The sequence below is a fragment of the Rana temporaria genome, chromosome 7 (assembly GCF_905171775.1).
Source record: "Rana temporaria chromosome 7, aRanTem1.1, whole genome shotgun sequence".
NCBI classification, from domain to species: Eukaryota; Metazoa; Chordata; class Amphibia; order Anura; family Ranidae; genus Rana; species Rana temporaria.
The window spans coordinates 190,588,060-190,602,176 of NC_053495.1; the positions used below are offsets into that span (position 1 = coordinate 190,588,060).

Consider the following 14,117-nt stretch of genomic DNA (forward strand, 5'->3'; position numbering starts at 1 on the left):
CAAGAAATGTGTATTTTTAGGCAGAAAACATTTCCTGCAAATTCTTGAGACAAAATATTGGCTTTTAATTATTTATTTTTTTGTCTTTATTGACAGTGATTAGCAATAATAATGATCGAAACACAATGTAAGAATAATTTCACTGAAACTATACGCAAGAATTTTTGGGCTTGTCTCCTATATATCTATCTCTATATATATATATATATATATATATATATATATATATATATATATATATATATATACACACTTCTAAACAGAATTTTTTTAGACTTTGGTTAAAAATTTAAGTTCTTATTTAGTTTGGTTTCCAATAACCCAGACTAATTTATGTAGACATTTTTTGGCTTATTTTTTATTTTCTAATTTTTTTTGGGGTATTTGTTTCTAAGACATTTATTTACATTTATAAATTGTTGTGTATTTTTTTTATACCAAAAATTGTTGGGCTTTGTATTTGTTTGTGTCTAATTTTTTCAACAAGATTTTAACACAACACAAAAATTTTTATTTTTTTTACAAAAATTAGTTAACTTCTTTCTTTAGGTGAGATTTCTTGTTCGTTTTGTGATCTGAAACTGGAAACATTTACAAACCAAAAAAGATCAACACCAAACAAAAATTTAAAAAAAGAACAGCAGTCAGTCATATGGATGGTGTGCTTTCACACTGGAACACGCCAAAATTTCTAAATGCACACATTCAGTGAAAACTCGCCAAATGTCATTGGTTAAACAGACAAATGGCCACATGTGCTATCTGACATCATGGGTGATCAATGTCTGTGTTTTGTGGGAGCAAACCCTTCCTCTCAACTACTTGAGGATCGAGGAGGGGTTTGTACCCACAAAGCACAGACAATAGATAGTCTGTGATGGCAGATAGCACATATTGGCACACTGTGTGTGCATTTAGAAATTTTGGCGTATTATAAAGTACAAAAATTAAAAAGGGTTTTGTGGGCGGGGGATGGGCTTCTGTGGTTCAGTCTTTGACACGGCCCATCATGTCAATGATATTTTTGTAATTTTGTTCGATGACTAGCATCCTTTGTCGCATGTTCTCCATTTCCGTGCTACACTCTGAAATGACATTTCGCACATTCTGCTCCATGACTAGCATCCTTTCCCGCATAATGTCCATTTCCGTGCTGCACTCCATTAGTTGCTGTACAATTATAGAAGCACTTGCACGTGAAAAATGTGCTACTCCATCTTCATCCCCTAAAAATAAACAAATTGGCATTCAAAATATGTAAATAATTTCCAGCCTATCTGCATATGTTTGGCCCTATTAATATAGGGGTGACACTGACCTGATGGCCTGATAATTTCCACATCCCCAATTTCTTCATCTTCTATCACTCCTCCTTCTTCCACCACCTCCCCATCATCTTCTATCACTCCTCCTTCTTCCACCACCTCCCCATCATCTTCGACTCCTCCTTCATCCATCAATCCACCTTCTTGCAATTCGCCAAATTGTTCTTCCGCCACTTGCCCTTCATCTGATATAAATTCTAAGTCCAAAATAACTTCTTCCTCCTCTCTTCCTTCCTCCTTTCTTCCTTCCTCTTCTCCTTCCACATCCTCTTCTCCTTCCACATCCTCTTCTCCTTCCACATCCTCTTCTCCTTCCACATCCTCTTCTCCTTCCACATCCTCCTCTCTTCCTTCCCCAGCCTCCTCCTGCTCAACATGTGGAGGTGTTTGATTTTCCGGGTGTCTGGCCCTCTCTGCCTCCTCCAATTGCTGGCGTCTTCTTTCCCCTATAAGAAATAATAAAAAACAAAAGGTATACTCATCAGCACACAGATATTGGATATCATAAATCGCACACATTGCATAGACGATACATTTATGATGATTTTTGGTTGTTTATTCTTTCAGCAATCCTCCATTTTTGGCGTAGTTCTAGGCCAAGCTCTGATCCTGCCCCTTTTTTGCAAAGAAGTGACACAAATGGATGTCCCCCCAAAACATTAATTCTCGTCGACCCTCCAAATAAATATACTTTGATTTTTGAGACACAGGTGCTTTGCATTTCAAGATGTTAAAACATCAGCTTTATTTGCATTTTGGAGAATGAATCTTGTTTGCCTGTCACATTCACTCAATTTAATTTCTGTGATTTTGCTATTCAACAATGTTGGAAAACCAAGTTTGGGGCCAGTCAGCCATGTCCAGGTGTGTTGTTCCTGGAGTAACGTCACATTTTTGCTAAACAATGTCATATTACGCGTGTTTACTATTTCACAAAATTTGTTTAAGGTTGTTATTTGACATAAACACAATACAGTATCTACACGTGTTCAAAAGTACAAGCAGGCCAAGGAGGCAGATGTGAAAAAATACATGTCAACACATTATTGCAGACATTCCCCCCCCCCTTAAATAATATGGACTTACTTTTACGCAGAATTTTGAGTATCTTCTTCATGTGATGTGGCTCCCTCAATTTTAAATCGGACCAACGCTTCCGTAGTTGCTCCTTTGACCTGGTGACACCAAACATTCTCCTCATTCTCCTTGCCACCTTGTCCATTATGTGTGACTTCCTACGGTTCGGTGTTTTGTAGGGCCCACATTCACCATCATAATCCTTCCTCCTCATGATGTAAACCAACTCCACCATTTCTTCGAACGCCATATTAGTGGCTTTATATCTTTTAGGCCTGGATCGGGACGGTCCTGCCTCTGTCCCTTCACTTGCGCCATGAGAGCTCCGTGCCCGCTCGTGTGACATCGCCATCTTTCCTTCCCACAGAGATTAGGGGCGTGGAAACGAGGAAATGTCCCGTCAGGGGCGGAGATGAGGGCGGGGATTATTGCATATGCGGAGTGTCGCGAATGCCAACAACGTATTGACGTAGGTTACGCGGAGAATATTCGCGCGATTCCAGAACCTACACAGTTAACGCCATATTTACTTTTTCAATTGATTAGGGGCATGGCAAAGGTGACGAGGGCGGCGTTTCATACATACGCGGAGTGGATAAAAGGCGCTTGACGTGATTACGTAGGTTACGTGTTAATTCAGCGAGCGGAAGAAACGAGGATTGTGAGAGAGGCAGGTAAGAAATTTAAACATGGGATCAGCAGCGGGCTCTAAAATGTAGAGCAATGGGATGGGGGTTTGGTCTGTTGGTTGCACAGTTTTATTAAGCTATTATGTCTCTTGGATACCAGAATGTGATTTTCGTACCCAAATGCTTTTGTAGACATCACAAAATAGAGAGGTCAAAAATGCTGTGACTCATTATCAATTATGTAGGGTGTATTCAGATCAGGCCAAGTATTGTTCTGTGTTGGTTGGACAGAGGTCATTAGGAAGTTTCTTTCATGTAATCAATGCTGAGGGGCAGGATATCTACACATGCAATAGTGCCTTGATGAATGCTGTCATTTGTAATAATTGTGTATGGTTGTAGATTTATATTATTTCCTGCAATGTAACCAAAGGGGCGGCATGTATAAAAAAAATGTTAGCTAAAACCAACCAATGGGGCAGAGCTGGCCAGCATTTTCTAAACAAGAGACACTGTGTTTGTATTTCTATATAGGTACTACTTTTTAAACAACATATTCTATCAATGTAAATGCTGAGGCTTTTTTTAATTGTGTTTTTGGTTTCTTTTCATTTTTTCAATCTAGAATAAAAAAAAGTTAATCATAACTTCACAATGGATCTCCTGCAGAGCCAAGACATTATCCAGCATTTGCTGGATAAATTTAGGGAAATGCCCATCCTGTGGGATTCAAAGCAGCCCACCTACCACAATAAGGACGTACGAGCGGCAGCACTTGAACAGCTAGCAGCATACATGAGGACATGGGTGCCAGAATGCAGTGCCAACATGGTGAAGGATAAACTTGCCAACCTCAGGGGCACATATAGGAGAGTGTACAAAGCTCACCAAAAGCAGCTAAGATCTGGAGCAGCAGCAAGACCACCAAAGGAACCCAAGCTGTGGTATTACAACCAGATGTCATTTTTGCGGGATCAACTGGAAGGCAGGCCATCAATGTCAAGTCTGAATCCCAACCTTTCCTCCACGCTACCTCCCAGCGGGACTTCCCCAGATCACCACAGCCCTGCAGAGTCGGATGAAGAGGGCCTGGCTGACAGAGAGGCAGATCTGCGCCTCTACGATGATGAGGTATAGTAGTTTCATAACTATTTATGTAATAATCTTAATTATTGTTTGATTCTTGACTTGATATTGGTTAATAAAATACAAGCTGGGAAGTAAAAATCTAAAATCGTGGGCAAACAAATAGGTGTCAGGGATGACAACTGCAGGGGTCAGAGGGTGAGTCTGTTTTCAAGTTTAAATTCAAGGCAAAAAATAAGATTCAAGCATGAAAATGTGAGTGAGTATATTCCTAAATATATTACAACATGTCCCTTTTTTTTACACAGGAAGAAGAGACCAGCCAGGAGGTGGCAGATCCTCTCCTCACTGTCAGCCAGGACGAAGGGGTCAGTGGCAGCCAGGAGGAGGCCGGGCCCAGTGGCGTTCAGCAGCTCCCCAGGACAAGCACCACCAGCCAGGCTCCTCCCCTTTATATTAGGCCACCAGGCCGTAAGAAGAAATTGGGGGCAGTGGAGGAAGCCAGCCTGAAAATGATTCAGGAGGCGAGTGCCATCATGAGGGCCCCCCTCAACCCCACTGAGGCCTACAGTGCCTCCGTGGCACATGACCTCAATAAAGGCACGGAGGAGCAGAGGCAATTGGCCAAGGGCATCATCAACCAGGCCCTTTGGTGGATGCAGAGGGAGCTGCTGACCCCAGACACTGGGCTATGTGACCCGGCCCGGCTTGCTGAACACCATTCTCCTGCTGCCACATCATCCCCACCTGCAAGGGCCCAGGGAAGACCCGCTGGAAGGCAGCCTGGAAGGAAGGTTGCAAGGAAGAGGAGACGTTGATGCCCTGCCTTCCATTTGATCCCCCACAAATGGCATCTTGTTTGGACTACCACAGCTTGGGTTCCTTTGGTTATGTGCTGCTGCTTCAGATTTTATTTTGTGTGCTTCCTGAGGTTGGCTAGTTTATCCTTCACCATGTTTCAAATGCAAGTTTGCATGTATGTTGCTAGCTGTTCAAGTGCTGCCATTCTGTTTTTGATCCTTTTTATAATTTGCTCAAATAAAAGCCTTTTTGTTGATTTGAAAAACGTGCCTATTGTTTGTAATACTGTGGGTATTATTTTAGGCATCAAACATTACAAACAAATAAAATGTTTAATCTAAAATATTCACTAACTCATGTGGGGGGGGGGGGTCATTTGGTGTGCCAACATGGTAGACAATTTAAACAACCTTCAAAAAAATCCTGTTAAATATACAAACAAAAGCTAAATCAAAACTATTTCCTATTAAAATATTCTAAATGGTGACATAACTATAAACACCTAAAGAAAGTGGGAAAGATAACCATTAAACATTAAAAGCAAAAAATTTGAAATGTGGAGGACCACTAAAAATATGATACGTCGGGCCAATAAAAGTTTGCAAAAATCTTACTACATCACAGCTAACAAATGTCACTTTTCAGTATGGAACAACTCAGTTGAAATAACATGAGCTAAATAACTGATTAGTTATAGCAAGAGAAGAATGAATAAAACGACGGCATCAAGCGTTGGTTATTGTGTGTTTTGCTTCAGTGTTCTATTGCTAGAATTAATCTTTCTATTGACGAATGTGCCATATCCCAAACAAACGTGAGTTTTACCTGAACGAGCGCTCCCGTGGCCTCATTTAGTCTGAGCATGCGCGGGGTTTTTGTACGTTGGTTTTGTGTACTCACCACCAAACATGTACGTTCGGACAGGATTTGAGCGGACGGTTTTAAAACAAGTTTGGAAATAAATGTCTGCTGAAAAACGGCCCGGCGGGCAAATGTACGGTGAAATTCTGTACGCTCGTAACTACACACGACCAAACATGTATGCTGAAACTGGTCCGCGGGCCAGTTTCAGCAAACATGTTTGGTCGTGAGTATGGGGCCTGAAAATGTATCTGCTCCCTAAAAAACTCCTGAAGAAGCAGTGAATACCATGAAACATGTTGAGAATCATTGACTGTTATTGCGGGATCTCTGATATCTCTGCTATCTCAGTTGTATACATGAGCAGCAGATAAGTGCATTTGGAGTACTCACTCTTATATGGGCACTTCCTTTTAATTACCCAAAAGTGTGTTGCATGTTTTTTTTTTTAATATGATGTTTTGTAAAAAAAATCTATGTATCATTTTAATTCATTGTTGTACGTGCGTGACGTCTATGGTGGTACCAACAAAAAAATCACATTCCTCAGTATTCTTTTATTCTCTCTTTGATATTTTTTACTGTGAGGTACCAGAGTTATAATAATGGCACCTAACCCATAATTTCCTAATGCACGATGCAGTTTCCCACTCCATCCTCACCCACAATATTCTTTTAGGCCTCCAAGACCCAGAAAAACATTACATGTTCTCACGTGATCCTCTGCAGTGTCCTTTCCAGTAGTGGAGGAGACCAGTTGGTGCTTGATTGTCCAGGCAACCCGTCTTGTTTCTGCCCCTTGTATGATGTCACTACTGGAGGCTTTAGGACCCCTTGATGGACTTTGCCAATGGGCAGTGCCCAGGTCACAAAGAAGTGATATGGACACTGCAGTGTGGACCCTTTCACACTACAGACCAGAAGAAAAAAGCACTGGCATAGGACTGGACATGTGATCATAGTCTAGACCGGCCCTACATGGTTCGAATCTCGGACGGGTCAGCAGGAACCAGACAAAATTTGAACCATTAATGGGCAGGCTGAATGTACCAAGTTGATCGATCAACTTGGGTACAACCAGCCTGCTGAATTCGCTTGTGATTATCGCAAGCGCTACTATAGCCGCTAGCGATAATCAATGCCTTCTCCCGGTGAGGACAGCTTTCCCCGCCTCCCACTGGGAGAAGACGATTGCTTGGCAGTAACGATTACACTGTCAACACTGGGCCGGATCCATAGATACGCCGCGTAAATTCAAATCTGCGCCGGCGTATCTTCTTTCTGTATTCAGAAAGCAAGATACGCCGACATTAGCCTAAGATACGACTGGCATAAGTCTCTTACGCCGTCGTATCTTAGGGTGCATTCTCACGCTGGCCGCTAGGTGGCACTCCCGTCGTTTTCAGCGTAGAGTAGGCAAATTACCTAGTTACGCCGATTCACAAACGTACGTGCGCCCGGCGGTAGTTTTTTACGGCGTTTGTGTAAGTCGTTTTCGGCGTAACGTTGCTCCTGCTATTAGGAGGCGCAGCCAATGTTAAGTATGGACGTCATTCCCGCTTCGAAATTTGAATTGTTTGCGTTGTTTGCGTAAGTCGTTCGCGAATAGGGCTGGACGTAATTTGCGTTCACGTCGAAACCAATACGTCGTTGCGCCGAACTTTGGAGCAATGCACACTGGGATATGTACACGGACGGCGCATCATCATATCAGGTAATCATATATTTACATAAAACACGCCCCCCTTCCACATTTGAATTACGCGCGCTTACGCCGGCCCCATTTACGCTACGCTGCCGCAACTTACGGAGCAACTGCACTTGCTCCTGTAAGTTGCGTTGGCGTCGCGTAAATACAATACGCTGCGCCACCGTAACTATGCGCGCCCACGCCAGTGTCTGTGTTAATGGGGGAATCGTGTGCATTTGTTTCCTGCAACCAATGTCTATGGCTGCCTTATGCCACGTACACACGACCGTTTTTAATGTCATGGGAAAAAAACAAAGTTTTTCTCAACGTGATTCTTGTCAAGCCTGCCTTGCATACACACGATTGTGAAAAACAAAATGCTTGAGCAAAGCGCGGTGACGTACAACACGTACGACGGCACTATAAAGGGGAAGTTCCATTCAAATGGCTCCACCCTTTGGTCTTGATTATGCAAATTTCCCTTCTCATAACTTGCTTCTGAGCATGCACGTTTTTTCCCCGTCGTTAAAGCCTACACACAACCATTTTTCACGACTTGAAAAACGCAGAGAAAAAATAGAGCATGTTCTAAATTTTTAATGCCCATTTTTCACCTCGAGAAAAATGCTCTGGAATCCAAACATGATCGTTATTATTGACCAATTTTAAAAAATTGCATTTTTCTCATCATGAAAAACGGCTGTGTGTATGCGGCATAAGGTAAGTAATAGGGCAGAGTTTTTTTTTATGAAATATAAAGAGAAGTATAGGCGGGGAAAGGGTTTTTCTTTTTATCCTTTTAGATTCTTTTTAAATTATGCATGCAATCACCTCGTGGTTTCCAGCGATGGTTGCGATGTGAAGTGCAGTTAAAGCGCCGTAACCCACCTGCTGGATGTCAGCTCCACCGTGCAGCAGGGCTGTCAGCAGCTCAGCGCTGTCCTAACAAAAAGAATATAAATTACATTCATTACATTTTCTGGTGAGAGGTGACAAGCAAAACCAGAGAGAACATCAATATGTATTGTATTCTATACAGAAAAGCAAATCAATTTGCAGCAATTTTGCCTTTCCCTTTAAATGACCCAGGATTGAGTGCTGACAGCTGCTTTTGATACACAGATTGGGAACTGGCTGTTCCACTGACAGCTGAATCCTACAGACTACAGTCTCCCAGAGTAATCTGCGAATGGGGCTGCCAGTTTGACAGCTCTGTGTATGGAGAGAGCTGACAGTGGCTCCTGAAAAATTAACAATATTTCCAGAATTAAGTTCCTTATTATTCTTTAAAGCGGAGGTTCACCCAAAAAACAAGTATATAACATTACATTCTGTATACCTCAAACATGTACAGTATGCTGTTTTTTTTTTGGTGTACATACGGTATTATCGCTATTTTTCACCTGGCTTCCGGGTACTAGCTCCTGCGGGGGTAGGCGTTCCTATGCAGTGGCGCAATGTCCTCTGGGACTTCGCCCAGATGATTAACAAAAGCTTCCCCCTGGCAGATAAGGCGCGTCACAAGTTTCCGTAACTAGCCGAACTGCGAGTCGGCTCTATACGGCGCCTGCGCAGTCAGCTCTACACGGCTCCTAGTCGGTGCGCAGGCGCCGTATAGAGCTGGCTCGCAGTTCGGCTAGTTTTGGAAACTCGTGACGCGCCTTATCCGCCGGGGGGGAGTTTTCGTCAGGCACGTCAATCATTTGGGCGAAGTCCCAGATGACATTAAGCCACTGCATAGGAATGCCTAGTTGTTTGGGTGAACCTCCGCTTTAAGTAAAAATGTATCTAAATCTAAGAATATTAAATATATTATATTGTTGCTTATCAGTCCTCAGGTGTAGTGGAGGAACAGTGTTGTCACCAGTGGCGGCTGGTGGGGTTTTCCTTTGGGGGGTGGGCAGCAAACAAGGGCAAACCAGCACCCCCCCCCCCTCTAGGTGGCACTGGCATCACCCACCCCCCCAGCCCAGCACTCCCCGCTTGGCCCGCCAGTCTACCCAAACTAGGGCTGGGGCATCCTCTCCTCCGGTGCAGGCAGTGGCTCCTGTGTCCGCTCTTACTGCGACCTCTTCCGTCTCCTCTGTTCCGTCAAAGCTAGGCATCCAATAGAATTGCCTGACGCTTTATATAAAGTCAACCAAAGGTTTTTTTTGGAGGTGCGGCTGTCCATCCTTTCAACTTCTACATTTTGCCTCGTGTATTGCCGGAACTCCTGGCCTCCTGAGCAACTACTTATTGTCCAGCAGACCCACCTTGAGCGGTAATTTCTCTTTCCCTTGTTTAGTGTGAGAATAGTGAAAAAACATTCGCTATCGTCACACAATTGGATGGGATCGGGGCACACTCTCTGTGCCTGAGCCCACCCTCTTTTGAAGCCTAGTAGAGCCTCTGTCTCAAATCGAGGCTTCAAAAGACACACGCCCGCCCCATCCCCACAATTGTAATTTATCCGTTCGGCGTCCTGAAAGTGTCTTAAGGACTACAGGCCACCTATTTTTGCACTTATCCAACTGATATATCTAATTTTTTCCAATCGTATATTTTACAGACCAAAAGGGACCTTATTTCGAGTGATTTTCTGCAAGGTGACCTGGTACCTGTCCACTAGTCAGCTCAGTAGGACAGCTTAGAAAAGCGCCTCCTATCCTTGACAGAGAACATGAAGGGCTTTCTTAGATCATACCTTATAGGCCGCCATGTGCAGTGCAGTGAAGCCATTTTTAGTCAATCTGGATGGTCTTAAGCCTTTCAGCATTAACGTTCGGATATGAGATTTTGTACCTGCAAAGAAAACCATGGTTGAAATGCAATTTGCAGTACCAAAGATACAGCGTATTTCTGCTATGTTATTCGTGAATCGTGTCCTGTGTGCAGCTCCAGACAAAACTTCCTATTTTTTTAGGATTTGGATGGAGTAGGGGAAGGTTTAAAAACTCTGTCAGTGTTTTTTGCTATATATATATATATATATATATATATATATATATATATATATATATATATATATATATATATATTTATTTATACACTATATTGTCAAAAGTATTGGGACACCTGCCTTTACACGCACATGAACTTTTAAAAAAAAAAAAAAAAGTAAAGCCTCGTACACACGATAGGTTAACCAGAGGACAACGGTCTGATGGACCGTTTTCATCGGTCAAAACCGATCGTGTGTGGGCCCCATAAGTTATTTAACCATCAGTTAAAAAAAAGCCAACTTGCTTTAAATTTAACCGATGGATACCTAACCGATAGAAATAAAAAGATCGTTAGTAGGCTCATCTATCGGTTAAAAATCCACGCATGCTCAGAATCAAGTCGACGCATGCTTGGAAGCATTGAACTTCGTTTTTTTCAGCACGTCGTTGTGTTTTACGTCACCACGTTCTGACACGTTCGTTTTTTTAACCTATGGTGTGTAGGCGCGACGGACCATCAGTCAGCTTCATCGGTTAACCTATGAAAACGGTCCATCAGTCCGTTCTCATCGGATGGACCGATCGTGTGTACAGGGCTTAAGACTATAAATATGATAACAGTTAATTTCAAACTAATGATAAATTTAAATTAATGAGTTAAAATCTATTCAGTCTAAAAGGTTATTTCTAATCTCATAATATAACCAATTAAAGAAATGACATATTGTATAACCTTTTGACTTTAATCTCATTTATACATAACCAATATCCTTTAATATCTTTTAATAGGTTATATATGAATAAGATTAAAAATAACCTTCTAATGAATAGACCATTTAGAATTAATTAATTTATAATTCATAATTATTTGTTAGAATATCGTATTCACATATTTGTTTGTATGTCCTTGTAATTTTTTTTACAGGATTTTAATATTGTTTAAATATCCTTTTATATGTTTATACACCTAAGGGGGGGGGGGGGGGGGTGACTCATAACTTCTGAAATGTGTTGGCTTTTCCATAGTGTTTATTGCTGTCTGTGTCTCTTTTGGGGGGTTTTCCCTCACTTCCTGTTCCAGTGACAACTTTGCCACTGAGGGTAAATCAGTTTTGGATATATCAGGGAAGGGTTATAATTTATTAATTGTATTTATTAATTAATTATTAATTAATTATTTATTAATTTATACTTGTTGCATTCTCTAAGCTTTTCTATATGTAGTAACACTTTATTGTTTTTCAGTATTTTAACATAATTTAGTATGAAATTTATGAATTTCACAGTTTTATACAGTTATAGCACTATCACATTCCTGGAACATGTTGGACTTTCTTATGTTGTTGTCTTTCCTACATGGGAATTTTTTTATTGTTTTTATAAATTTGCAAAGAATTGAAAAAAAACTTCTTTCACATTGTCATTATGGAATAAGGCTGTAACATAACAAAATGTGGAAAAAGTGAAGCGCTGTGAATACTTTTGGATGCACTCTATGGGCCTAATCCTCAAAAGAGATACGACGGCGTAATTGCTGTTACTCCGTCGTATCCCTGGTCCTAACTATGGAACTGATCCACAGAATCAGTTTCCCATAGTTAGGACGAAGATCCGACATGTGTAATTGAATTACACTGCCGGATCTTAGGATGCAGTACCGCATCCGCCACTGGGGGCATTTCGCGTCGAAATGCCGCCTCGGGTATGCAAATTAGGACTTACAGAGATCCACGAAGCTTTTCAGCTTCGTTTTTCACCGTAAGTTTTATTTTGCAAACGCAAAATTAGGGCTGCTTTTACAAGGTGTAAACTGTTTACACCTTGTAAAAACAGACCTTTCTTGCTCGCGACGCGATTTTTTTTTCATTTTAAATTTTTTTTTTGGCGCCTTTTTTTTTTTTTACCTGACGCAACTTTATTGTCCCGTCGCAATCCACAAAGCCCGACGTAACGTAATTTCGCGCTATGCACGTCGGGAAAATGATGTCACGAGCATGCGCAGTACGGCCGGCGCGGGAGCGCGCCTCATTTAAATGGGAATCGCCCCCTGGAGAAGAGGAACACCTTGCGCCGGCCGGATTTAAGTTACACCGCTCAAAATTTCTAGGTAAGTGCTTTGTGGATCGGGCACTTAGGTAGAAATTTTGCGGCGGTGTAACTTAAATAGGAAAAATTACGTTACGCCCGCTGGCTGAGGATTTGGCCCTATATTATTAACCACTTAAGGACCGCCTCCTGCACATTTACGTCGGCAGAATGGCACGGCTGGGCACATGCACGTACATGTACGTCCTCTTTAAGTACCCAGCTGTGGGTCACTCGCGGACCCGATCGCCGCTGGAGTCCCGCGATCGGTCTCCGGAGCTGAAGAACGAAGAGAGCTGTGTGTAAACACACACTGGTGTGGGATTTCGCCCCCCAATTGTTGCGCCCGGGGGCCACGGCACCCCCTGCCCCCCCCCCCCATGCTACGCCACTGGTAACAGTACTTTACCTAGAACGTTTGTCCTTGCTCACAATATCCAATGAGATTTCAGTTGTCATATGGTGGTTAGAAAAAGATAAGAAGGATTTGATTGGCCAGAGTCCTTTTTACTTTTAGATCCTTTATGGTAATCAAGGCCAATAATAGACTCCATCGTGCTGCTGGCTTGACAAATAATTCCTGTTTTGCGATGAAAACGGTGAAGTCTGAAGAGCAATATATCCCTCTCTACTCATTTGAATAAAAAGATTGCTCTGCTTATTGTACCATTAAATGTGTTTATATTGTATTCATTTTTAAATAGAAGTAGTATTTTTTTTTTCTTTATATCTAGGAACCATACTTACCGCCGCAGATGCAGCACAAGTGAAGGAGAGATAGGCCATTCTCTGTTCGATAGTTTAAATTGACTTTGCCGAAGGCGTCGTCTGAGCTGCAAAATAGATTTTACAGCTGATCACACAGGCTTTATCGCTAGCGCTATTTTATTTAGTTATGTGAATTTTAATCAGACACATAGAGAAAGCAAAGTGTTGATGGATTCAACCTAATGTAAAGTGATTGACGGCATAATGTTAAAGTAGAATTAAACATAAAAGAAAAAGAAAAAAAAACAACTAAAAGGAAAAACTTCAATTCATTATGTTTTTTATAATCGTTCCCCTGAAAGTTCTAAAAATCTGTTTACTTAGATCTAAACCCTAGCAGGATATTTATTTTGCTAAAATACTGTTTATTACAATTATTGCATTTATTTATTTTTTATCTATAAAATACAGTTTGTACTGTTTTCATCTGCTTTTTCATGTCAGTGGGCCAGATTCAAGAAGCACTTGCGCCCGCGCGGTTACTTGCTCCGGTGTAACGAGTGCTCCTGATTCAGGAACCTCGTTACACCGACTGCAGCCTAGGATGTGACAGACATAAGCCTCCTTATGCCTTCACATCCCAGGCTGCATTCTTGCGTTGGCCGCTAGGGGGCGCGGCCATTGTGATCGGCGTATAGTATGCAAATTGCATATTACCACCGATTCACAAAAGTTGCGCAGGCCCTGCGCACGCAAGGTACGGAGTTTCCGTACGGCGACTTTAGCATAAGGCTGCTCCTGCTAATAGCAGGCGCAACCAATGCTAAAGTATAGCTGCGCTTCCCGCTCGCGACGTTCAAATTTTACGTCGTTTACGTAAGTGAACCGTGAATGGCGCTGGACGCCATTCACGTTCACTTAGAAGCAAATG

The 14,117-nt window shown here is 42.0% G+C and overlaps 1 protein-coding gene across 1 annotated transcript in view; it reads right to left on the reverse strand.

The window, feature by feature from the left end:
* Positions 1-14,117, reverse strand: part of TNNI3K (TNNI3 interacting kinase) — a 313,510-nt gene that overhangs the window by 265,347 nt on the left and 34,046 nt on the right. Inside the window, exons 3-5 of the mRNA XM_040360696.1 lie at positions 13,226-13,311; positions 10,156-10,253; positions 8,301-8,411 (exon numbers count right to left, since the gene is read on the reverse strand). Of these exons, the coding sequence (XP_040216630.1) occupies positions 8,301-8,411; positions 10,156-10,253; positions 13,226-13,311 (295 nt within the window). The remainder of the gene's footprint in view (positions 1-8,300; positions 8,412-10,155; positions 10,254-13,225; positions 13,312-14,117) is intronic.